The sequence below is a fragment of the Capra hircus genome, chromosome 17 (genome assembly GCF_001704415.2).
Source record: "Capra hircus breed San Clemente chromosome 17, ASM170441v1, whole genome shotgun sequence".
Taxonomy (NCBI): domain Eukaryota; kingdom Metazoa; phylum Chordata; class Mammalia; order Artiodactyla; family Bovidae; genus Capra; species Capra hircus.
In genome coordinates, this window is record NC_030824.1 from 120,319 (window position 1) to 142,246 (window position 21,928).

Sequence of the window (21,928 nt, forward strand, 5' to 3'; positions counted from 1 at the left end):
GGCCAGTATCCCAGCTCCGGGCCAGCCCCCCAGCCCCCGTTCCTGTGGCTCTGGGGATGGGGCGGGCATGGGCTGAGACTACCGGGCTTGCAGGATTCCTAGGCCCAGCCGGTGTCTGTTTTGCCCGCTGCATCCGCTGAGAGCTGGGGAGGAGCGAACGTCCCCTTCCCCTCCTTAACTCTGTGCCTTGTGCCTCCCGACAGCCCTGCCCTGGGGCGCTGACAGCTGAGCGGGCCGACACACTGGGAGGCACCCGTGTATCCGGTGGAACACGGCAGTAGGTCAGAAACGGCCCACTGCTGATGGCTGCCCATGTCAACACCTGATACCTGGCAGCTATGAGAGGCGCCGCTATGAGCATCCACGTAGGGGAGTGTGTGTGGGTGTGTGTAGGTGTGTGTGTGTGTGTAGGGGTGTGTGTGTGTGTAGGGGTGTGTGTGTGTGTAGGGGGGTGTGTGTGTGTGTAGGGCTGTGTGTGTAGGGGGTGTGTGTGTGTAGGAGTGTGTGTGTAGGGGTCTGTGTGTAGGGGTGTGTGTAGGTGTGTGTGTGTGTGTGTGTGAGTGTGAGTGACTTGCTCAGTCGTGTCTCTTTGCACCCTATGGGCTGTAGCCATGGGATTCCCCAAGCAAGAATACTGGAGCGGATTGTCATTCCCTTCTCCTGGGGATCTTCCCCACCCAGAGACTGAACCTAGGTCTCCTGCATTGCCTGGTGGCCCAGACGGTAAAGAGTCTGCCTGCTCTGCGGGAGACCTGGGTTGGGAAGATCCCCTGGAGAAGGAAATAGCAACCTACTCTAGTACTCTTGCCTGAATAACCCCATGGACAGAGGAGCCTGGTAGGCTACAGTCTGTGGGGTCGCAAAGAGTCGGACACGACTGAGCTGCTTCACTCACTCCTGCATTGCAGGCAGATCCTGGGCTCTCTGAGGGTGGCAGGCAAGTAGACCCCAGAGAGCGAGGAGTCAGCCGCGGTAACCTTGAGTTCGGTTCTGTGTCCTGGCAGTGGCAGGATAGGAAAACGTGAGCAGCGCTTGGTGGACGATGGTCTGAGAGGCCGCTGGGGAAATGGGGAGCAGACTGAAGCCACTGCAGGCCTTCAGGCAGGATGAGGTGGAGCAGGGGGGCCCCTAAACGCGACACCCGGCCCTGAGGACCAGAGGACTGTGCAGGTCCCCAGCCAAGCCTCCCAACTCTTGGTCCACCTCCACCCCTATCCTGGCCTTGCACTCACAGAGACACCCCAGGCAGGCAGGTAGAAAATGACCGTGTTTAATGACAGTCGGTTTAAAAAAAAGAAAAACAAAACAGCTTTATACACACTATATACATTTACATGGCTTTGGAAGCTCTGACCCGTGATAGGACTGAGGTATGCTGGGGCCCCCAGGGCGCAGGGTCTCTGGCAGGAAGCACCCCCGCCAGCTGACCGGGCCTTTCGGCCAGGACCCTGGGGAACAGGTCTCCAGAACCACCGAACTGGAAGGCAGCACCTACCCAGAGCCAACCCCTGTGGGAGGCAGGAGGCACAGGATCCTGACACCCAGGTGCCAGCCCCTGGGGACCGCGCAGCGAGGACAGTGAGCGCTCCAGCTCCCCCAGCCCTGCTGAGGCCCAACCCTGGGGGGTGTGGACGGAGACCATGGGCAGCTGGGTTCCATGTGACCTGCACAGGCTGTGTGGAGCCGGCCCAAGACCACCCTCAGCCTCCCTGCCAGAGCCCCCCTGCCCAGTCTCAGACAGTCGCTGGCAGTGGCCACGACCCGCGTGGCCCTCCCTGTAGTCCTGGTGGCAGCACCCTGCCCTGCCCCCTCAGCAGCCGTGGCTCCGTGCCCTCCCTGGCACCTACAGCCACAGACACGGCCACGGTCTCCCTGTGTGGAGGTGTCAGGGCCTGAGGACAGCCAGGCGATGATCAGCGGAAAGTGTTGGCAGCCTCAGTACAGCCGAAGAAGTCGGGGCCCACGAGGCGGGGGAAGCCCTCCAGGGCTTTTACCTTCACGGGGTCAAACTTCCAGTAGAGGCGGCCACGCAGGAAATAGGCGAAGCCTGAGAAGACAGGAGGGTCAGGGCCTGGTAAGTGGACACAGGGGTGGGCGCAGGCCTTGGCCACTGCTGGGTTCCTTGAAACTCAAGGACCTCAGGTGGCCCTTAGGAAAGTGAGGTCGCTCCATCGTGTCTTACTCTTCGTGACCCCATGGACTGTAGCCTTCCAGGCTGCTCCGTCCATGGGATTTTTCAGGCAACAGTACTGGACACCATTTCCTTCTCCAGGGGATCTTCCCGACCCAGGGATCGAACCCAGGTCTCCTGCATTGCAGGCAGACGCTTTACCATCTGAGCCACCAGGGAAGCCCCAGGGTCTTCCTACCCTTGGGCGAGCCCTCCCACCTGCCCTCAGGATCTGGTCTGAGCTACCACCCAGCCTGACAGAAGCTGGAGCCTCTGACTGATTTCGCTAGCCACACCCGAGGGGCCCAGGCACGGGCCCCAGTCTCCATGCCACAAAGATGGAGCACAGGGGGTTAGCACGGTCCTTGGCAGGAGGAGGGGCGGAGAGGGAGGGGGCCCGGCAGAGGCCCGCCCCCTGCACACCTTCAGCATCCTGGAAGGCCGCGTCGATCTCCGAGGGCACCCCTCGCCAGTCGGTGGCCCGGCGCGGCACGGGGCTGTCCACACGGCGGGTGCTGGGCTGGAAGCGCCAGTAGTCCCCGCTTCGGAAGAAGTAGATCTTGGTCTTCTCGGAGCCCCACACCAGGGCGGCATGGATCGGGGACCCCTGGAGCCCCAGCTCAGAGAGGGGCGCAGGGCCCAGGACCGGCTTCTCGCCGTCGTACACCCAGTACTGAGCTCCTGTTGGAGAAACAGGGGGTTGGGGGGCGTGTGCTGCAACAGGGCTGCCCAGCGGCCACATTCCGCCACCGACACCACCTCAGACCTTCCCAGCCTCAGTTTCCTTGTCCATAAAACACAAAAGGCCAGTAATAACGCCTGCTTGGCAACCCCACCCCCAAGAAGGACACTGGGCAATGCCAGCGGCGCTGGGAGGTACACGTGGGAAAGGTCGTTCTGAGCAGCAAAGAGGCCACCTGGGCGCCCACTCCCTGCACTTGGCTGCCCACCCTGGCGCCAGCCCTCAGGCAGAAGGCCCCGCCCCCGGCACGCTCCAGGCTCCCGTCTCTGGCACACTGAGCTCACATCCCTCCCGACCTTCTCCAAGCTGTGCCCTCATGTGGGTCACCTCACCACCTCTGAGCCGCAGAGCCTTGTGTCCAGGGGCAAGCGCCACACGTGCTTCGTGGGGCACAATACCTTCCATCCTACTCCAGCCTTGAGAACCACCTCCTCCAGGAAGCCTCCCAGCTGTGCCCAGAGGAGTGAGCCACACTCCTGCTGGGCCCCAGAACTCCGGGGCCCCCTCTGTCTGTCCATCCGCTCATCACGTCTGTCTGTCCCTTCCCTTGGCCATGACGTTCCTGGCTCCCAGCAGTCTCCCAAGTGTGACCTGGCCCCCACTCACCTTGGAAGAACCAGATGTGGCCCTGGGCGTCCTCGAAGGCTGCGTCCACAGGGCTGGGCAGCCCCTGCCAGTGCCGAGAGGCCAGTGCAGGGTAGCCGGGCTGCAGCTGGCCCCCGCGCAGCCGCCACACAAAGCCTGCCTTGAAGAAGAAGAGCTCGCCGCGGATGGTGGCGGCCGCGTCAAAGGAGACCTGGCAGGCATCCGGTGGGGCATCCGGCTGGGGTGAGAGGGAGGGGTCAGGAGGAGCCCATGGTGGAGCCGCAGAGGCAGCCGTAGGCAGGGGGAGCAGGGCCTCACCTCCAGCGGCGCGATCTCGTTGGTGTCCGCCCCGGTGCCAGGGCCCAGGTCCGGGGGCCTGGACGTGGGAGCTAGCCGAGGCCGGCCGTACAGCTGCTGGATGCCCCTGCGGTCGTCTGGGCTGAGGCTCAGTGGGTAGCGGAAGGTGTAGAAGGGGGACATCAGGGCCTTCGCAGCTGTCGTGTGCTGCAGCCCCAGCACGTGGCCAAACTCGTGGGCCGCCACCTGCAGGAGGTCTGTGCCTGGAAGAGGGGGGCAGCCCGGCAGCGCATGAGCTCCCGAAGCAGGACGCCGGGCCCGGCTCTGGGGCCTCGGCGGGGCCCCTCCGGAAATCGGGGCCCGAGCCCCTACCCTGGTTGTCCCCGATGGTCCAGGTCTCATCATAGTCGAAGTGGACATCCCCTTCTCGGTGGGTCTTGGGGAAGAAGGCGTGGGCCAGGATGCCCCCAGGTCCATCGAAGGGCAGGTTGTCCCCATGCCAGTACCTGTGGGGGGGTGGGTAGGGGCAGAGTCAGTGGCTGCCGGCAGATGGGTTTCCTTCCCGGGGTGGGGGGTGTCCCCAGGCCCCCGGCTCACCTGGTGAAGTCGATCACGATGTCGGCGTGGCCCTCGTGCACCTCAGTGAAGGTGAGTGGCGTGACATCACTCCACACTCGGAGGGCCTCTGCCACCGTCTGCCGCACCTGTTCCCGCAGCAGCTGCCACGGGAACCGGAGGATCCTGGGGAGGACCGAGGCGGTGGGGGGGGCCTAGGTCTGGCTCACGGGGCTGGCTGTCAGGGCCAGGAGTTGCCCCGGATGTGCAGTGGGGGGGCAGGCGTGCAGGATTCGGGCCTGGCGTGCTCCGAGGGTGCACACCGCTCCCTCCACCACATGGGCACAGCTTTGTGTGGTCTGTGTGCCCTTAGGTGCCCACGAGGGTCTGCACTGGGCGGAAAGGACCCAGGAGCCCCAAGGCCCCCTCCTAGACTTGACCGTGCCACTGACCGTGGGGAGACCTTAGACCCTGAGACCTGCCCCTCCTGTGTCCGCAGGCTCCCCACTCAGGACACTTCAGGGCCCCCAGGAGTCCCTGCTGCAATGACATGGGACACCACACCCGTCCTCGCCGCCCCCTGCTGCCCGCTGCAGGATGTGTAAGTCTCAGCGCCAGGGGCCGAGGCCACCTGAGCCACCACCTGGCCTGCCCCAGCGGGCCCCTCCCTGCACGGATCCTGAGTGCGGCGCTAAAGCTGAACCTGGTGTGGGAAGCACCTCGCTCTGCCAGAGGAGGGGCCGCGTCTGCCTCCCTCACTGAGAGTCCCAGGGCCTGGCCCGCAGCACAAAGCCCGCAGAGGTCGCATGGGTGACTGACGGATGCGGAGACCACGATCCCAGGCGAGGGCGTGGGAGTGCATCTAAGTGTGGGTTTGGGGCGTTGAGCAGCAGCACGGGAGTCAGGGGACACTCCAGCCTGTCGGCCATAGGGATCTGCCCCACCCTAGTCCCAGAGTGTCTCAGACAGCAGGTGGAGGTCAAAGGCCAGCTCGTGGCCACTGGCCCTACCTGTAGGTGAGGTCCGTCTTCTCCCAGCGCCCGCCCGACAGCACGAACCTCTTCTGTCGGTTGCGGGCACTTGGCCCGTTGGGCGGGTCGGGCACGCCGCAGCGGGGAGGTCTGGGGCGGCCAGCGAGCGGGAGGGCCTCCTGGGTGGCCAGGGCGGGGGTGTCGCTGTCAGGAGGGGCGTTGGGCCGGGGCTGTGGCCCTCTGCTCATGGGGTGGCGGCGGGGGGCGTCCTGACCAGGAGAAAGGCCCCGGGTCAGTGGTGTGGACGTCAGCACAGCCTCACTCCAGCGGAGGCTGTCGGGGAGCATGGTGCTCTGGCACGGGCTGACTGGCGTCCAGATGCTGATCCCAAGGCCTCCCGCCCCCTCCTGGAGGGCCCCAGGCGCCCAGGGTCACTTACTCTCACCGTTTGGGCCGGGGAGGGGTGGGTGGGGTTGCAGCCCGCCTGCCTTCCTCACGAACAGCCTTGAAGGGACTCCCCCTTCCAGCAGACGCCTCTCCCCCTGCGTTTCTTCCTGGGCGCCCCCAGCCCCCAGGTCTGTCTTCTCCAGCTCCGTGAGCTGGCTCCTGCCCACGATGCCCACCTGCCACCAGCATGGAGGGGCTGCCACCCTCCCTCACCTGCATCTGCTCACCTGACAAGTAGGGGTGATCCCTCCCTCTAGTGTGGATCTGGGGGTGAACCAACCAGGCCGCTTTCAGCACAGGGCCGGCACCACTCAGGGCACCGGGAACTGGGGTCTGATCGCTGGGACGCACTTGTTTTTAAGTAATGATCTTTAAAGCTTTTATTATTTAGTTATTTATATGTTCGGCTGCGGCTGGGTTTTCTCCAGTTGCTGCCAGCGGAGGCGCGGCCTCTGTGTTTCTCTGTGTCCTCCCTGCATGGGTGGGGGTGGCTGGCAGTTCCCAGATGCCCAGCCCCCACCCTGCCAGGGCCCCTGGACCACGCTCGCCCGGTGGAGGGGTGATTCTGACCTGGCGCACCCACCCTCCCTGCGTCCCAGCCAGGAGGTCGGGTTTCCCCTGCCTGGAAAAGGCAGAAGCTCAGAGAGGCAGGGAGAGCCCGCGGCATCAGCCCACAAGGACACGACGGAGCCAAGCGGGGGCGCTGGCATCCTGGGCCGCAGGTGAGGGTCACAGCAGAGCTGGGGGAGAGGCCCGGAGCCTCAGTGCCTGTCTGGCCCAGCCTGTCTGCTCAGCGCCGCTGTGGCCTTCCCGAGCCATATTTGGGGCAGGAGCTGGGCCGCCCGGGCCCCACCCTCGGCCTCAGCCTCTGGCAACTCTCCCAGGGCCTGGGCACCCCAGAGCTCCACCCCCCCCCCCTCGCCAACTCCAGAGTCACCAGGAACAGCAGCAGGCAGAGCAGGAGGCTCTCTGCGCTCCCAGCACACCCCCAACCCCAACTCTGCTCTGTCCTTCAGGCTGAGGTCCCCCTTCCCCAGGGGAGGGACTGGCCCCACAAGAGCAAACGAAGAGGAGGAAGGGGAAATGACCAACTACCCTCTGTCTTCTAGACACCTTGGGGGCAGGTTCACCGGGCCCCCGTCCCCCGCCCCCCTCCCCCAGTGTTAGGTGGGAGGACACACGTCCGCGTCTCACACTGGGGATGCGGGCCCGGGGCCTGCCCCTGCTTCTCCCCACACCGCTCCGTGACCTCCAGGAGGAACAGAAACCCTTTCCTCAACCCGGGCAGGGGCCCGAGGACCCTCCCCAGAAAGGTCAGGGCTGCACTGTTCCCCCGGAGCCCCAGAGAGCCCAGGGCCCAGCCTGTCATCGAGTGAAAATCTCCCCTCTCCTCTGCCCCCAGGGAGGCCTGAGCAGCAAGCCACGGTGGGGGAGGGTGACAGACACGCCCAGCGTGCCTTCCTCTCCTGCCCCCACGAGGCGCTAGGTCCAGGCCCAGACCCCTGCATCCTGGCACGCTCAGTGCAGCTGCCAGATCCCCAGCCTGAGATTCAGAAGGCCCAGTTCCACGCCACGGAGACCCTGGGCAAGTCACAGCCTTCTCTCAACCTCCACTTTCCCATCTGTCCAATGGGAACGGGGCCGCGGCGAAGGGGTAACCAACCTCTCTGTAATGCCCTTCGGGGCAGCAGGCACGGAGAGAGTCCCCTCCTTGGGCTGGCTTCTCCGACTCTGGGACGCTGCTCTGCCGAATTCCTGCCGTCCCCCACCTGGCAGTCAGCACCCACCTCCCCCCCAGGCCCCCAGACCTGACATCTGAATGTGGGAGAGGCAGCTGGAAGGAAGCTCTCAGGGCCAGAGAGGAAGAAGGGCTCGCGCAGGGCCCACCTGCAAGCCGGGGCCTCTGCTTCCCTGCCTACGTCTTGGTTACCACCCCTAGAGGCTCTAGGGTCAGGGCCCTGGGCAGCCAGGTCCTTTCCTGGAGCCCACCGTCCACAGGCTCTTGGCCTCAGTTTCTCCACCGCTGGCCCCTGCTCTGCCGCCCTCCTGCATTCTGTCTCCCCACGTCCTTTCCAGCCTGGGGCTGGGGGCCCTCCCTAGCTGCAAGGCCTGATCCCTCACCTGGGTGTGCCAGTCCCCCCACCCTGCCCGGGGCTGCTGGGAGGCAGTGAGGTGGGGTGAGCACACACCACGCCTGCCTCATCCACAGCCCATGGGATTGGAGAGCAGGCGTCGCCCCACCTCCCAGGGGAAGAGACAGGGCCCAGAGAGGTCCAGGGCTTGGCCCAGGGTCACACAGCGAGGGAGCTCAGAGCTGGACCTAGACCTGGGGATCAGGCCTCCCCACCCACGGTCCCCCCAAACCCCAGCTGTGGCTTGTCTCCAAAACCCACATTCCTGAGACAGCTGCTCGTTGGCCAGCGTCTCCCTGGGCCTGCCCTGGGCGGGGGTGCCCAGTCCGCTCACCCCACCTCTCCCCGACAGGCACCACACCACAGCCTCACACATCCTCGAGGAATCACTTGGGGAATTCAGTCTCCCAGCTGAGCCAGAGGCTCCGGTCAGCCTCGGGGTCAACCTGCAACCAGGAAAATGGGAGGCAGCCAGCGGCCGGTAGCAGAGGGGGCCCCTGGACTGGGAAGTGCTGGGCACGGCTGGGCCGGGCATGCCCTCTCTGGCCTGCCTGCCACTGGCCCAGGTTCCCATAGCCACCCCCTCTGCGGTGGGCAGGAGGCGACCCTGAGGAGAGGACACTGGTCAGGCTGGAAGGCAGGGAGCATCCACACACCATCCCGGGCCTCTCTGAGGCTCAGAGAGGTCAAGTGACCTGCCCAAGTCACACCGCCCGCTCCTGGGCAGGCAGGTCCATCTCCCCCACCCCCTCACCCCGCTGGCTCCAGAAGGGAAGGGGGTTCCCCCCCAGCGGGCGGGCGGCGGGGCTTTCATCAACCCTGAAAGCTGTGAGCTTGGATGGATAAATATTTACAGAGCCTTCCCAGCCCTGCCAACAGCCATCCAGGGATAAGCACGTCCGAGGCGACCCCGGGTGCCCCCTGCACATCTGCAGCGTGACAGCCCGGCTCAGACCCCGCCTGGCCCCGCACAAGCGGCACAGTGGCAGCTCCCGGTGATGGACCATGTCCGTGTGCCCAGCTCTCCTGGCCTCCCTGCAGACGCTGTTCAGCCCAGCAGTGGGCACGGTCGCCTCCCACCCGCCCACCTGGACAAGGCTGGGGGTGAGGGCTACCGAGGCGCTGGAGGGCTCACATGGGGCCACGTGGTTCAAAAGCCCAGGTCCCTCCGGTTCCTAAACCCGCGGATTCAGCAGCTCCCCAGGGTGACCCCTAGACTCTGCCCCTAGGCCTAGGGGGCCTGGCGGGGCTGGGGAGGAGACAGGGCCCCCAGACCGAGGTTCGGAGGTACCCGCCACCCCTTTCAACCCCAGCGCTGCCAGGGGCTGGCTGGCCACACCTCCCTTGTCACCGGAGCTGTCCCCAGAGAGTCTGCCTGCGCCCCTGCCCCCACCCCCGCTAACGACCCCATCCCTGCCCCCGACCCCTGCCTGGACAGGCTGGAGGCTCAGCGGCACGACCGCGTGGGCTGGGCGCCCGGGGAGCTATGCGCCTGCAGTACCCCAGGCTGTGAGTGGTCTCCCGAAGCCCCGGCAGTGGGGGAGGGCGCAGCCTTCAGGACACACGCGGGCTGGCACACACAGGGGCGTCCCCCACCACCACCCCCGCCGTGGCACACCGGAGCTCTCACGCTTAGGCTGCCTCCTGGCTCCACAGGCTCCCGATCCCCGCACTCACAGGTCCCAGGCGGTGGCATCTGTCTCCTCCAGGCTCAGACCCCGCATGCCCTCCCCACAGCGGTTCCTTCAGCCCTCCCGCCTGGAGGTGTGCTCACCGAGGCCACACACCTGGCGGCTGACGCCAGCTGGAGACCCACGGGTCTTTGTCCCTGCAGTGAGTCGGGAGCCCTGTGGCTCCTCCCGCTGTCCCTACCCTGCAACACACACACACACACCCGGGATCGTGGCCGGGCGGGCGCAGAGGGGGCAGGTCCAGGAGCTGCGGGGGTGGCGGCGCGCGTCTAACGCCCGACGGAGTCCAGCTCACCAGCCAGCCCGAGAGATCCCGGGGCCGGCTCCACTTGCATATCCCCAGGGACGGGAAGCTCACTATCCACCACGCCCCCGGGGCACCCAGACAGCGTTTCGGGCTAACGGGCCGCGCCGGGCCACTCCCGGGCGCCCCCGTGGGTCCCGCTCTGCCCGCCGGCGCCCCTCGGCGTGGAGGGCGGGGCGGGGCGGGGGCGCTGCCGGGCGGCGGGCACTCACCGGCGGCCGTGGGGCCCGGGCCAGCAGCAGCGGCGGCGGCGGGAGCAGCAGCAGCAGCAGCAGCGGCAGCGGGAGGGCGCGCGGGGCCGCGCCGCGGAGCCGGGCGGCCCGAGCCATCCGCCCCGGGGCTGCAGGGCCTGCTGGGCCGCCGCCCGCCGCCGCCCCTTATAGCCTCCGCCCCGCCCCCGCCCCGGCCCCGCCCCCCGCTTTTGTTCTGCACTCGCCCCGCGCCCGCGGCCAGGGAAGGGGGGTGGCCCGGTCCGCAGATCCGGTCCTTCCCGGGGCGGGCCGGGCTGCGGTCTCGGAGGCCCGGAGGGACGGGGGGACGGGAGGGTGACCCTGGTCAGGGGTGTGCCGCTGCTCCGGGCCTCAGTGTCCCCAAAGCGATGGGCCGTCTGAGAGGAGTCAGGTTTCCCTACTCGCCCCCGCCTCCTGACAGGCCAACTTGGGAAGGCGCATCCCGAGCAGGGACATTCAGCTGTGTCCCGGGGAACACGGAGCCACGGGGAGGCGGCTGGCCAGGACTTCAGCTTGGCAGAATCCGCCAATTCACAGAGGAGGAAACTGAGGCCCCGAGAGGGAGGGGCCAGATGAGGCTTTTTCCAAACCATTGGGCAGGATGAGGGGTCAGGAGGCCTTCTTGGCAGGTCAGGTGTTGGGAGGAGGCGGTCAGAAGGCAGTGTCTGTGCGGGGCGCTGGGGACCCCACGCCGCCCCTTGGCCTGGGACAACAGGTTCCTCAGAGGCCCTCAGGGCCAGCCTCCTGAGGCGAGGACGCGTCTCTGAGAATCACAGGGAGGGGTGGTGAGCACACTGCGAAATGGTCATGCAGTCCTTGTGATGACCCGGGGCGCAGGCAATCTGCTTCATCTCCGGGGAACCGAAGCACGGGCAGTGGCCCCCGTCCCGGCGGGCTGGCTCCTGAGCCGCCGCAGGGTGAGGCTGCGCCTAAAAAGGGAGGAGACGGGCAGAGGGGAGGGCCACCGGCTGACTCAATCCCCCCTCCCCCTCCGGTTCCCGGGGCCGCCGCGGCCTCTCCAGGGAGGCTCCACAGAGACCCCTAGAGGGCGAGAAGAGGGAAGACAGCCGTGATTTTTCACTCCTTAGGCCGTTTGCCATCTTTTTCTTCCTTTTTAAAATTTTTTGGCTGGGCTGCAAGGCATGTCGGCTCTTAGTTCTCTAACCCGGGATCAAACCCATGCCCCCTGCATTGGAAGCATGGACTCTTAACCGCCGGACCAGCAGGGAAGCTGCCGTCTGTTTCTTCAGAGTGATTCACTTTTTAAAAAATGAAAATGCCTACTTCAGCCTCATCCTAGCAATATTGGTCAAGAAATCATGGATTTGATGAACTGATGATACATTTTTTTTCTTTCTGATACACATGAAAATGAATAAAGTAAAAATGGACCCGCAATCCACCAGTCATGAGAGTTTTAAGTAACAACCTCCCACATTACAGGTCACAGTGGAAAGCCACAGTTATAGCAAGCTGGGGACACGACTAAGCGACTTCCGTTTCACTTTTCACTTTCATGCATTGGAGAAGGAAATGGCAACCCACTCCAGTGTTCTTGCCTGGAGAATCCCAGGGACGGAGGAGCCTAGTGGGTTGCCGTCTATGGGGTTACACAGAGTCGGACACGACTGAAGTGACTTAGCAGTAGCAGCAGGGCTGGTCCCAGAGGGCTTCCTGGAGGAGGGGGGACCTGATCAGCCCAGGAGGGGCTGGCATGGCAAACAGGAGCAGGTCAGCAGGGGCTGCAGGAGCAAAGGGGTGGAGGCTGGCCCAGGCCTGGCATGTCTGCCAGAAGAGAGTGGCCACCTGTACACGCTCCCCTCTCCCGGAGGCAAACAGTCACCCCATTGCAGGCAGGAGAAAACTGAAGCCCAGGCCCAGATGGGGATCAGGGGAGGGCCCTGCTTCCCAGGCTGGCTGAGAGGACTGTGTGGTCGGGATGCAGTCGTGACATCAACCAGCTTGCCAGGCACTGCCGGTGCCCCTGTTCCCTCCTCGCCTGCCGAACCTCCTCACAGAGGGGCCTCCTCTGCCCACCTGAGCCCCCCACCCCATGCTTCTGCTCCTGACTTCATCCTCCCTGCAGTCCCGGGGCCAGGAGGCCTCTCTTGGGGGTTGGGGACAGTGATGTGAGTATAGGAAAGTCAGGAGCCCTCCTCATTCAGAGAGGACCAGGAAAACCTGCCTTTCCTGAAGGGCTGGGAAGCATCCTGAATGTGGGTGGCCCTGCTCTGGACCTGGAACCAAGGGGTAAAATTCAAGGCCACAGGATTCAAACTCGCACCAATGCCCCTAGGCCTGCAGGGGACAGCCTTTGGAAAGGACATGCAGGGTAAAGGCAGTCGGGGTCTGGCACTGCATCCAGCCAGTCCATCCTAAAGGAAATCAGCCCTGAGTGTTCACTGGAAGGACTGATGCTGAAGCTGAAACTCCAATACTCTGGCCACCTGTTGTGAAGTACTGGCTCATTGGAAAAGACCCTGATGCTGGGAAAGATTGAAAGTGGGAGAAGGGGATGACACAGCATGAGATGGTTGGATGGCATCACTGACTCAATAGATGAGTTTGAGTAAACTGTGGGAGTTGGTGATGGACAGGGAAGCCAGGGGTGCTGCAGTCCATGGGGTCGCAAAGAGTTGGACACGACCGAGCAAGTGAACTGAACCAAGGAGGGGAACTGGCGGGTGCTCTGTGAGCAGCCCTGGGAGGCTTTCTGGGGGCCGGACGGGGGTGAGTGCTTTGTACCCGCCCCAGTCCACCCGCGACCCTGGGGCCACGCGGGAGCCAGCGAGCCGGGCCCCACGGGAGGGGGAGGAGCAGGGCTCGGCCGTCGCCGGATCGCCCTCGGTTCGGCTCGCCGCGCTCCGCCGCGGCCTTCGAAGGACCGTCCCGTGGCCCCTGAGTGCGCCCTCCGCGCCCTGCCACAGCGGCTCCGCTTCCCCAGGGCGCACTCAGCTCGGGCCGGCGGCCAGGAGGGCGCAGGCTCACCGGCCCCCGGAGCTGCCGAGGGAGAAGCCGGGGACCCGCGGGGGTGCCGCGTGACCGGGCCCCGGGCCTCCCGCCGGGGGCGTGTCTTCGGCCCGCCCCGCCCCGGCCCCGCCCCGCCGGCCGGGACCCGCGCGGCCGCCTCCGTCCCGGAGCCACAGCCAGCGCCGCCGTCGCCGTCTCCGACTCGGCTCGTCCGGCCCCGCCGCCGCCGCCGCCGCCGCCGCCGCCGCCATGCCCGGGGGAGCCGCAGCGTGGCCTCGCGGCCCGCCAGGTAGGAGCCGGCGCGGGCCCCGGGGCGGGCGCGGGCGCGGGCGCGGGGGAAGCGCGGCCCCGCAAGGACGCGGCGGCGTGACCTTGGCGACGGCCGCGCCATCTTGGCGGGGGCGGGGCGGGGGCCGCCGCCGCGCGGCGGGGACGGTGGTCCTAGGCCCCGGCCTGGGGCCCGGCCGCGAATGACCCCGCTTCTCCCCGCACCCCGCAGCCGCCCCGCCGCGCCCTCTGCCGCGCACCCGCCTGCGCACCCGCCGCCCTCGGCCGCGGCCCCCGCCCCCGCCCCGTCGGGCCAGCCCGGCCTGATGGCGCAGATGGCGACCACCGCCGCCGGAGTGGCCGTGGGCTCGGCTGTGGGCCACGTCGTGGGCAGCGCCCTGACCGGAGCCTTCAGTGGGGGGAGCTCAGAGCCCGCCCAGCCTGCCGCCCAGCAGGTGAGCAAAGGCTCAGGGGAAACTGAGGCCAGAAGGATCCTACGGGTCACTCGGCTGTTGACCTGGGGTCACTCACAGGCGGGCTCTCCCAACCCATCTCCTGAGGCCAAGGTCCCTAGAACCACTGGACAGACACCAACCAGCCCTTTAAAGATGGGGAAACCGAGGCGCTTAGGGGTCAGAGATGGCCCTGGGTCGCCCAACCCTAGAAGGGAGGGCTGTTGGAGTTCCTGAGTGTCCGCTCTCCCACTCCCCGGGAGGCCCCTTCCTGAGGCCAAGGGTGACTGGTAGTCGGTGACTTTGGGCCTGCCGACCTGTCCCCCACTGGGCACCCCACCAGTCCTGAGCCACATTTGGGCTTAGTGATGGGGTGAGGGATCATGGGGATCAGCGTGACTGAGCCCGGAAGGTGTCAGAACCTGTCGGCCTGGAGCTCACACCAGCAGCGCCCTGGGCTTTTCTAGACCCGTGTCCCGCCTCCGGCCCCACCTGCCCCTGTTCCCGCACCCCACCAGCAGCGGCAGGGGCTTCGAGAGGGCTGTGGGCTCACCGTTTCAGGGATGGAGCCTCTGCGACCTGGGGCACACTGCCCACTAGGGACCCCTGAGGCACCAGGGCCAGGGGCTCTGCGGAGGGGCAGCCACCACCCCCAGCTTCGGAGTCCTCTCCCGGGTGCCCAGCCCGAGCTGACCCGGCTGCCTCCCATGCTGTGCCCCAGGCCCCGGCCCATGCTGCCCCGCAGCCCCTGCAGATGGGGCCCTGCGCCTATGAGATCAGGCAGTTCCTGGACTGCTCCACCACCCAGAGCGACCTAACCCTGTGCGAGGGCTTCAGCGAGGCCCTGAAGCAGTGCAAGTACAACCACGGTGAGGGGCCGCTGCCCGACCCGCGCCAGGGTTAGGGGGGGCGGTCCACTGCTCCCGCTCCTCCCGGGTGCTCCCACTCCTCCCGGGTGCTCCCACTCCTCCCGGGTGTTCCCGCTCTTCCCGGGTGCTCCTGCACATCCCAGATGCTCCTGCTTCTCCCTGATGCTCCCACTCCTCCGGGTGCTCCCACTTCTCCCTGGTGCTCCTGCACTTTCCAGATGCTCCTGCTTCTCCCTGGTGCTCCCACTCCTCCTGGGTGCTCCCGTTCCTCCCGGGTGCTCCCGCTCCTCCCGGCTGCCCCCACTACTCCCAGCTGCTCCCGCTCCTCCTGGCTGCTCCTATGCCTCCTGGGTGCTCCCGCTTCTCACTGGTGCTCCTGCTGCTCCTGGCTGCTCCTATGTCTCTAGGGTGCTCCCGCTCCTCCCGGGTGCTCCCACTCCTCCCGGGTCCTCCCGCTTCTCCCTAGTGCTCCTGCTGCTCCCGGCTGCTCCTATGCCTCCTGGGTGCTCCCGCTTCTCCCTGGTGCTCCTGCTACTCCCGGCTGCTCCTATGCCTCCTGGGTGCTCCCGCTTCTCCCTGGTGCTCCTGCTGCTCCCGGCTGCTCCTATGCCTCCTGGGTGCTCCCGCTTCTCCCTGGTGCTCCCGCTCCTCCCGGGTGCTCCCACTCCTCCTGGGTGCTCCCGCTTCTCACTGGTGCTCCTGCTGCTCCTGGCTGCTCCTATGTCTCTAGGGTGCTCCCGCTCCTCCCGGGTGCTCCCACTCCTCCCGGGTCCTCCCGCTTCTCCCTAGTGCTCCTGCTCTTCCCGGGTGCTCCTGCACTTCCCAGATGCTCCCGCTCCTCCAGGTGCTCCCGCTCCTCCCGGGTGCTCCCGCTTCTCCCTGGTGCTCCTGCTGCTCCCGGCTGCTCCTATGCCTCCTGGGTGCTCCTGCTCCTCCTGGCTGCTCCTGTACCTTTGGCCTGACCTCCTCCCTCTACAGGTCTGAGCTCCCTGCCCTGAGAGACCAGAGCAGATTGGGTGGCCAGCCCTGCACCCACCTCCACCCCCTCCCACCGACAGCTGGACCATGACGTCAGATTGTACCCACCGAGCTGGGACCCAGAGTGAGGAGGGGGTCCCTCATCCCACAGATGACCTGAGATGAAAATGTGCAATTAAAAGCCTTTATTTTAGCCGAACCTGCTGTGTGCCCTCGTTGAACTGTCTGCAGGGGGTGGGGCGGAGGGAGATAGAAGTCCCACTGCGGGGTGGGGTGCTGCCCCTTCAGCTGCTGTCCCCAGTGGGGAGGGCGACCTTGTCATCCTGCGTAATCCAACAGGCAGCGCAGACCGGACGGTGAGGCATTAACTGCTGACCTCAGGCCTCAAGGGCGTCTGACTCCGGCCAGCTGGAGACCCTGGAGGAGCGTGCCACCTCCTCTCAAGGAGCGCCGCCCCTCCACCCTTTTCGTCTCTGTGGCCTCACGCTCCGTCGGTGACCTTGCGCCTCTTGCTGATGCAATCTCCCTGTAATCACAGATTCAGCAGGAGGAATGCTTCGGGCCTTTGCACCTAACCACAGGGGCGGAGGTCACGGCCAGCCCCCTTGGATCTCAGTCCAGCTCGGCCGCTTGGCCGTGATGTGCCAGGTCACAGGGCCTGTCGGCACAGAGGAGCAGGCCCTTCAAACGGCATCGAGGACTCGGAGCTGCTGCCTCTGCTGAGTTCATTCAATGTCTCCACACAGAGCACCCTCTGTGTGCCAGGCCCTGTTACACGTACCCGGTCACCGAGCCCCCAGCGACCTGCCCTCGGGCACAGCGTGTCCCGCCATGTGGCTTTACGTGTGTCTCCGAGGGAGGCTGGCATCGCGGTCCACCTCTCAGCACGCACACCTGTCCCCTGGGAAGGGGGTCCCATTTCTGGGTTCGAGCAGTCCCCCGGGGTCCGTGTCTCCTCGTTACCTGGCTCCAGGCCCCAGCTCTTGGGTCCTGGACAGCAGAGGCCGTGAAGGAGGGCCTTGCTCCTGGTGGCCACGCCGAGTGCCCAGGCGCCGCCTCTGGCCGTCGCCCTCGGGGAGCAGGCCCAACCGCCAGCGCAGCTCCTCTGTGAGGCCCGGGAAACCCTGCCTGAGGGCGCAGGTGGGCAGGCGCCCCCGCCCCCAGGCTCTCCCATGTGAGTGACACTCACCGGCCAGCTCTGGACGCTGCCCATCCAGGTTCTCCAGGAGGGACTCATAGCAGGTGGGGTCCCCTCCCTCCCCCTCTGCGGAGGGAGGGAGTCTGATCACTGGCAGGCTGGTGGTCCGTACCCGCCCCCCCCCGACTCTGGACGTGTTTACTACCCCCGCCTGGGCTCAGGACAGGGCATTGGATGGGAAGGACAGGGCTGGGTCCTGGCCAGGCTGGGGCCTCTGCAGGGCACGGGTGCCCGTGGATGCTGTCTCTCCTCTTATGATCCAGCGTCACTGCAGGGGGCACAGATCCCGGACCCCACTTACTGATGGTCTGCACCAGGACGTAGGTCCCCCGCTCCCGCAGCAGGGGGCTGGCCACGGAGGGCGCCGGGGAAGGCCCTTCCTCCAGCCCCTCCGCGAGGCTCACCAGGTGCCCATCCTCAGCCAGCAGGGCGATGGTCGCTGGGAGGGCAGAGAGGGAGGCAGGGCAGGGCTGGTGCTACCCCTGCCGGGGTGGGGGGGGCCCCTCAGCCAGTCCTCCAGCACCCCTCGCTGCCCCCTCACCGTCAGGGGGCACCTGGCCCCTCTGCCTCAGGTGGGCGGTGAGGGTCCCGAGGCCACACCAGGTGTTCACCAGCTCCCAGCAGCCAGCTACAGGAGAGGGGCGAAGGTGGGCGCATGGCACCCGTCTTACCCCCAGACCAGGATGCTCCGCCTCCCTCCCGCCTACGGGGTCAGGAACGTACCCCCTTCCATCTCCCCAGACATCTGAACCACTCTTGCCTCCACCATGCAGCCCCGCCTCCACCAGAAGCTCAGGAGCCCCGTGCCCACCCCTGCCCCCACTGCGGGACCCCTGACCAGCGAAGAGATGGGGCAGTTGGGACACACACTGCCCCAGTGGCGGCACAGCAGCTGTGCAGCCCAGAGGAGCCTGCCTGCTTCGCCCAGGACCCAGCTTGGGGGATGGTTTCCCTCAAGCAACTCCTCCCAGACTCATCCCATGGACACCCCCTTCCCCACACCGCCTTCTCATTCTCCCCCTCCAAGGCAGAGGGAACCTACCCGTCTGCTAGGACAGGGGACCCCCACTTACCTCCGAACATCACCGTGATAAACATGGCCGCGGTGGGGACAGACCCCTCCGACCCCCAACTTCCCACCTGGGGAAGGAGCTGGGGTGGAGCTCGACTGCAGGGTGGGGCCCTGTGGGAGGCGAACGAGTAGGGGGGATGATGGGTGGGTGGGTTCAAGCGGAGCACCTTGCTCAGTCCAGGGGGTCCCTGCAGCTAGTCCAGGGTCCTCAGCAGTCTCCCACTCACTGGATCAGAGAGGACTGAGGCTCCCTCCCCCGCCCCCCCACCCAGCTTCCAAGCTGGTCTCCATGGCAGTGGGAGGTGCCAAGAGGTCTGAGCGGCCAGTATCCGGGTAACGGGGTTTGTGGAGGGTCCGGGCATTCCCGGTGCAGGGCTCTAGTGGGGGCTGGAGCCTCGGGCCCAGAGCTGTCCAGAGACCAGTGCCCCCGCCCCCCGCCGCCGCCCACAAGGAGAGACAGAGCTCCCAGGCGGGGAGTGGGGAGGTTCCTGGAGGTGGGGGCATCCTCAGCCTTGCAGGCCCCCTTCCCAGACGCACTCCCCGCCTCCCCGTCTTCTGTCCCCGGTTCTTGTTGAGGTATGATTGGCATACAGTTCAGAGCCACCCTGCGCAGTGTTCTCCACAATCAGGATACAGAACATGTCCCTCGTCCCCCCTAAACTCCCAGCCAGGCTGTCACGAAGAGGGAGGCGGCCGACGGGGCAGGGCCTTGCACTCCCTGCGTGTGGGATCCACCGGGGTCGTCACTGTGTTGGTGGGTCCTTCCTCTCATGCCAGGAGGGTCCCCCTGCCTGGAGGTGCCCCCGTCTGTGGATCCGCTCACTGCCTGCTCTTTGGGTCGTTTCCCGTGTGGGGTGATGATGAGGAAGGCCAGCAGGTCTCTGGGTGAACAGGCATTTGTTTCCCTTTCTTGAGGGCAAATGCTGGGAGGGGGTGCCGGGCTGTCGGGGAGAGTGCGTTTCCGTTTCTAAGAAGCTGCTGGTGTTCTCCAGTGTGCATCTGCTTGTGGCCGGGCCTCTGGACTCAGGAGACCTCCCTCTCAGCGGCCCTCCCCACCGGTTGGTCAGGCCGTCTGTGCCCTTCTGGGGCAGAGCTCAGCTCAGGAGGCAGGAGGAGGCCCAGATCCCAGCGCAGCCCGCCAGCATCGCTCTGCTTCGCTCGGCGTTTACAGCTGGAAAAAGGGCAAGGGGCACCGGCCGCAGCCCCACCACAGGCAGGTTAGCGGGAGGACGCGCTTCAGCGACGGCAGCAGGCGCTCAGAGGCGGCCCCAGGGCAGCGTTCCCAACTCACACCAGCGCTTTCTCCCCAGGATGCCGCTGTGTCTGGGGACCCGAGTCCTGCAGGGTCGGGAGCGGCTGTGGCCAGATTCCGGCCTGCACCCTCGGCTCCAGTCACCACCCGTTTGTCCAGGGGTTTTTGTCTTTCGAGCCGTTGGGGAGGGGTCTTTTGTCTGCAGTGTCACGGAAGTGCCATAGAGGGCTCACAGCGGGAGCTTTGTAACAGTGGTGCGGAGGGCTGCTCCAGGTCAGGGAGGCGCTTGAGGGAGCCTTCCAGGGCGATGGAGATGTTCTAAAATTTGGTCTGGGTACAGGCTGCAGGGATGTGTGTGTGTGTGTGTGTGTGTGTGTGACCCTCGAGCCACACGTGTGAGGTCTGTGCACGTGACCGTACGCATGAGACCTCGGTGGAAAGCAGCCACCTGCTCTGACTGCACCTGTGGGTTTCCCGCTCCTGCTCTCAGGCGGCCCGTGGCGCCAGCTGGCTGACGTTGGGGAGACGGCACCGCCCTCCCCCGCTGTCGGGGGGCTGATGATTTGCATGCCCTGTCGGGGTCCAGCGGCCTCCCTCGTGGGGAGGTCCCGAAGCACCTGGAGCACCGCCCGCCCGCAGAACAGTGGACTCCCGCCTGCCTCCCTGCTCCGGCCATGGCCTGCCCGCCTCTGGCCCTCCTTCTGCTGGGGGCCCTCCTGGCAGGTGAGCCCTCCCAAGGCCTGGCTCACCTGGGGGTGGGGTGTAAGACAGCACGGGGCTCTAGAAGACCCCTGCGCGGAAGTGAATCGCAGTGGGCAGGGGGGACGGTTTCCGAAGGGGCCGTGAGGGGGAGAGGAGACCTGGCCTCAGTTTCCCCACTGGTGAGTGACCAGATAGCTAGGGTCCCTTTGGACTCTGACTCTGGGGGGTCTCAGAGACTGGTCACCTACTTAGGTTTTCAGAGGGGAAGCTGGTGTGGCCTCGTCACTGCCCCGCAGGGCCTCAGGGACAAGCTATCCCTGAGAAGGTCTCCAGCAGTCAGTGGCCGGAGGCTGAGCCGATGGATATAGTAACGGCCCAGGAGGCTTCTTGGGGGTGATCAGTCTGTAGCCAGGTTTTGAACAAACCAGAGTGACCTAAGTGATAGGGGTCTGCAGGGCAAGGGATGAGGATGGGCAGCAGGGGGACCCAGAGGCCACCAGCCCACCCTCTGAATTCTGGACCCTTAGCTGCACGTGGCTCCTTGGGAAGACGGGGCTTAAGGGTCGCCCGCTCTGTGGCCCACACAATGCTGATTCCGCAGCACTGGCTCTGAGCTTTTGGGAGCAGATTCTCCTGGGGAGTCTGACCCAGGCTTTGTGGGGCAGGGGCCGGAGGGAAGGGGCCCAGGCCAGACCTGAGTGTGTGTGTCTCTCAGCCTCTCTGCCAGCCCTGGCCAAGCCAGAAGCACTGCTGGTCTTCCCAGGCCAAGTGGCCCAACTGTCCTGCACCATCAGCCCCCATTACGCCATCGTCGGGGACCTCGGCGTGTCCTGGTATCAGCAGCGAGCAGGCAGCGCCCCCCGCCTGCTCCTCTACTACCGCTCAGAGGAGGACCAACACCGGGCCCCCGGCACCCCGGACCGCTTCTCCGCAGCTGCGGATGCAGCGCACAACACCTGCGTCCTGACCATCAGCCCCGTGCAGCCCGAAGATGACGCCGATTATTACTGCTTTGTGGGCGAGTTATTCTAGGGGTGTGGGATGAGTGTCTTCCGTCTGCCTCCCACTTCTACTCCTGACCTTGGGACCCTCTCTCTGAGCCTTGGTTTTCCTCCTCTGTGAAATGGGTTAATAATACTCACCATGTCAACAATAATTGCTCTGAGGGTCATGAGATCCCTGCGGCCGGGGGTGTGGGGGTAGGGATGGTCCTGGGGATTACTGCAGAAGAGGAAGCACCTGAGACCCTTGGCATGGGGCCCAGCCTCCCCACCAGCCCCCAGGGGCCCAGACTGGTGGCTCTTGTCTTCCTGTGATGGGAGGAGCTGGAGTGAGAGAAAAAGGAACCAGCCTTTGCTGGTCCCGGCTCTGCATGGCTGGTTGGGGTCCAACACTCAACAAGGGGATTGGACCGGGTCTTCGGGAGCCCCTGCCTGCTCCTGGGTGGGGCAAGGGGGCAGGTGTGTGTGCGCGGGGTGCGGGCACTCAGAGGCACCTGAAGGCCGGTGGGCAGAGGGCAGGGGCGGCATGGGCAGCAGCCCTCCGGGGGTGGCCGGGCAGCCTTGCCACCAGAAGCAGAACTTAGCCGTGGGAGAGGGGTAGGGGGTTGAAGAACGCAGCTCTCTTTTCTCCCGGTTCCTCTAAGAGGCGCGACCTGAACAGGGGGACCACCCCTCAGATCCATGAGACGGTCCCGCCCAGGCGCCCAGCCATCTCCTGGGCTCTCATCGGTCTTTGAGGGGACGAGATGGGCAGGCGGGTCCCGGGCTCTCCACGAAGGCGGCGGGTGGAAAATCCCAACAGGCGTGATGGGCACGCCTGCCCTTCTCCCGGGAACCCCAGCGCCCCTCTCGGCCTCCGGCCGGCCCCACCCGCAGGACAGGTACCTGGTCGACGCCCGCCCGGCCGTCCGGGACACGCTCGGGGACCGCCCCGAGAGCCGCGCGCCCACGGGACTGGCTCCCCCGACCCCGAGTCCTGCCTCCAGGGGCCCGGCGTGCAGGCTGCGGGACCAGCGAGACGCGGGCCTCCGCGCGGCCTAGAG

At 66.1% G+C, this 21,928-nt stretch overlaps 4 protein-coding genes across 5 annotated transcripts; 2 read left to right on the plus strand and 2 right to left on the minus strand.

Annotated features, from left to right (window-relative positions):
• MMP11 (matrix metallopeptidase 11) lies at positions 1,250 to 10,223 on the minus strand. Its single transcript, XM_018060912.1, has 8 exons — positions 10,107 to 10,223; positions 5,360 to 5,589; positions 4,392 to 4,535; positions 4,167 to 4,300; positions 3,816 to 4,057; positions 3,519 to 3,735; positions 2,594 to 2,851; positions 1,250 to 2,047 (listed from the first exon to the last, which is right to left on the minus strand). The coding sequence occupies exons 1-8, from the start codon at positions 10,221 to 10,223 to the stop codon at positions 1,914 to 1,916; spliced, it is 1,476 nt and encodes a 491-aa protein (XP_017916401.1). The 3' UTR covers positions 1,250 to 1,913.
• CHCHD10 (coiled-coil-helix-coiled-coil-helix domain containing 10) lies at positions 12,411 to 15,859 on the plus strand. Its single transcript, XM_018061195.1, has 5 exons — positions 12,411 to 12,456; positions 12,879 to 13,383; positions 13,594 to 13,816; positions 14,535 to 14,682; positions 15,661 to 15,859. The coding sequence occupies exons 1-5, from the start codon at positions 12,411 to 12,413 to the stop codon at positions 15,678 to 15,680; spliced, it is 942 nt and encodes a 313-aa protein (XP_017916684.1). The 3' UTR covers positions 15,681 to 15,859.
• C17H22orf15 (chromosome 17 C22orf15 homolog) lies at positions 15,831 to 21,919 on the minus strand. 2 transcript variants are annotated; one of them, XM_018060913.1, is made up of 6 exons: positions 21,771 to 21,919; positions 17,932 to 18,041; positions 17,400 to 17,486; positions 17,160 to 17,297; positions 16,624 to 16,924; positions 15,831 to 16,186 (listed from the first exon to the last, which is right to left on the minus strand). In XM_018060913.1, exons 2-6 carry the CDS (start codon positions 17,954 to 17,956, stop codon positions 16,045 to 16,047), a joined length of 693 nt encoding a protein of 230 aa, XP_017916402.1. In that variant the 5' UTR covers positions 17,957 to 18,041; positions 21,771 to 21,919; the 3' UTR covers positions 15,831 to 16,044. The 2 variants fall into 2 exon arrangements, with proteins under 2 accessions (XP_017916402.1, XP_005691796.2); XM_005691739.3 differs by lacking the exon at positions 21,771 to 21,919 and having other exon boundaries at positions 16,624 to 16,765; positions 16,850 to 16,924; positions 17,932 to 18,165.
• VPREB3 (pre-B lymphocyte 3) lies at positions 18,195 to 21,040 on the plus strand. The gene is made up of 2 exons (XM_018060914.1): positions 18,195 to 19,905; positions 20,600 to 21,040. The coding sequence occupies exons 1-2, from the start codon at positions 19,857 to 19,859 to the stop codon at positions 20,914 to 20,916; spliced, it is 366 nt and encodes a 121-aa protein (XP_017916403.1). The 5' UTR covers positions 18,195 to 19,856; the 3' UTR covers positions 20,917 to 21,040.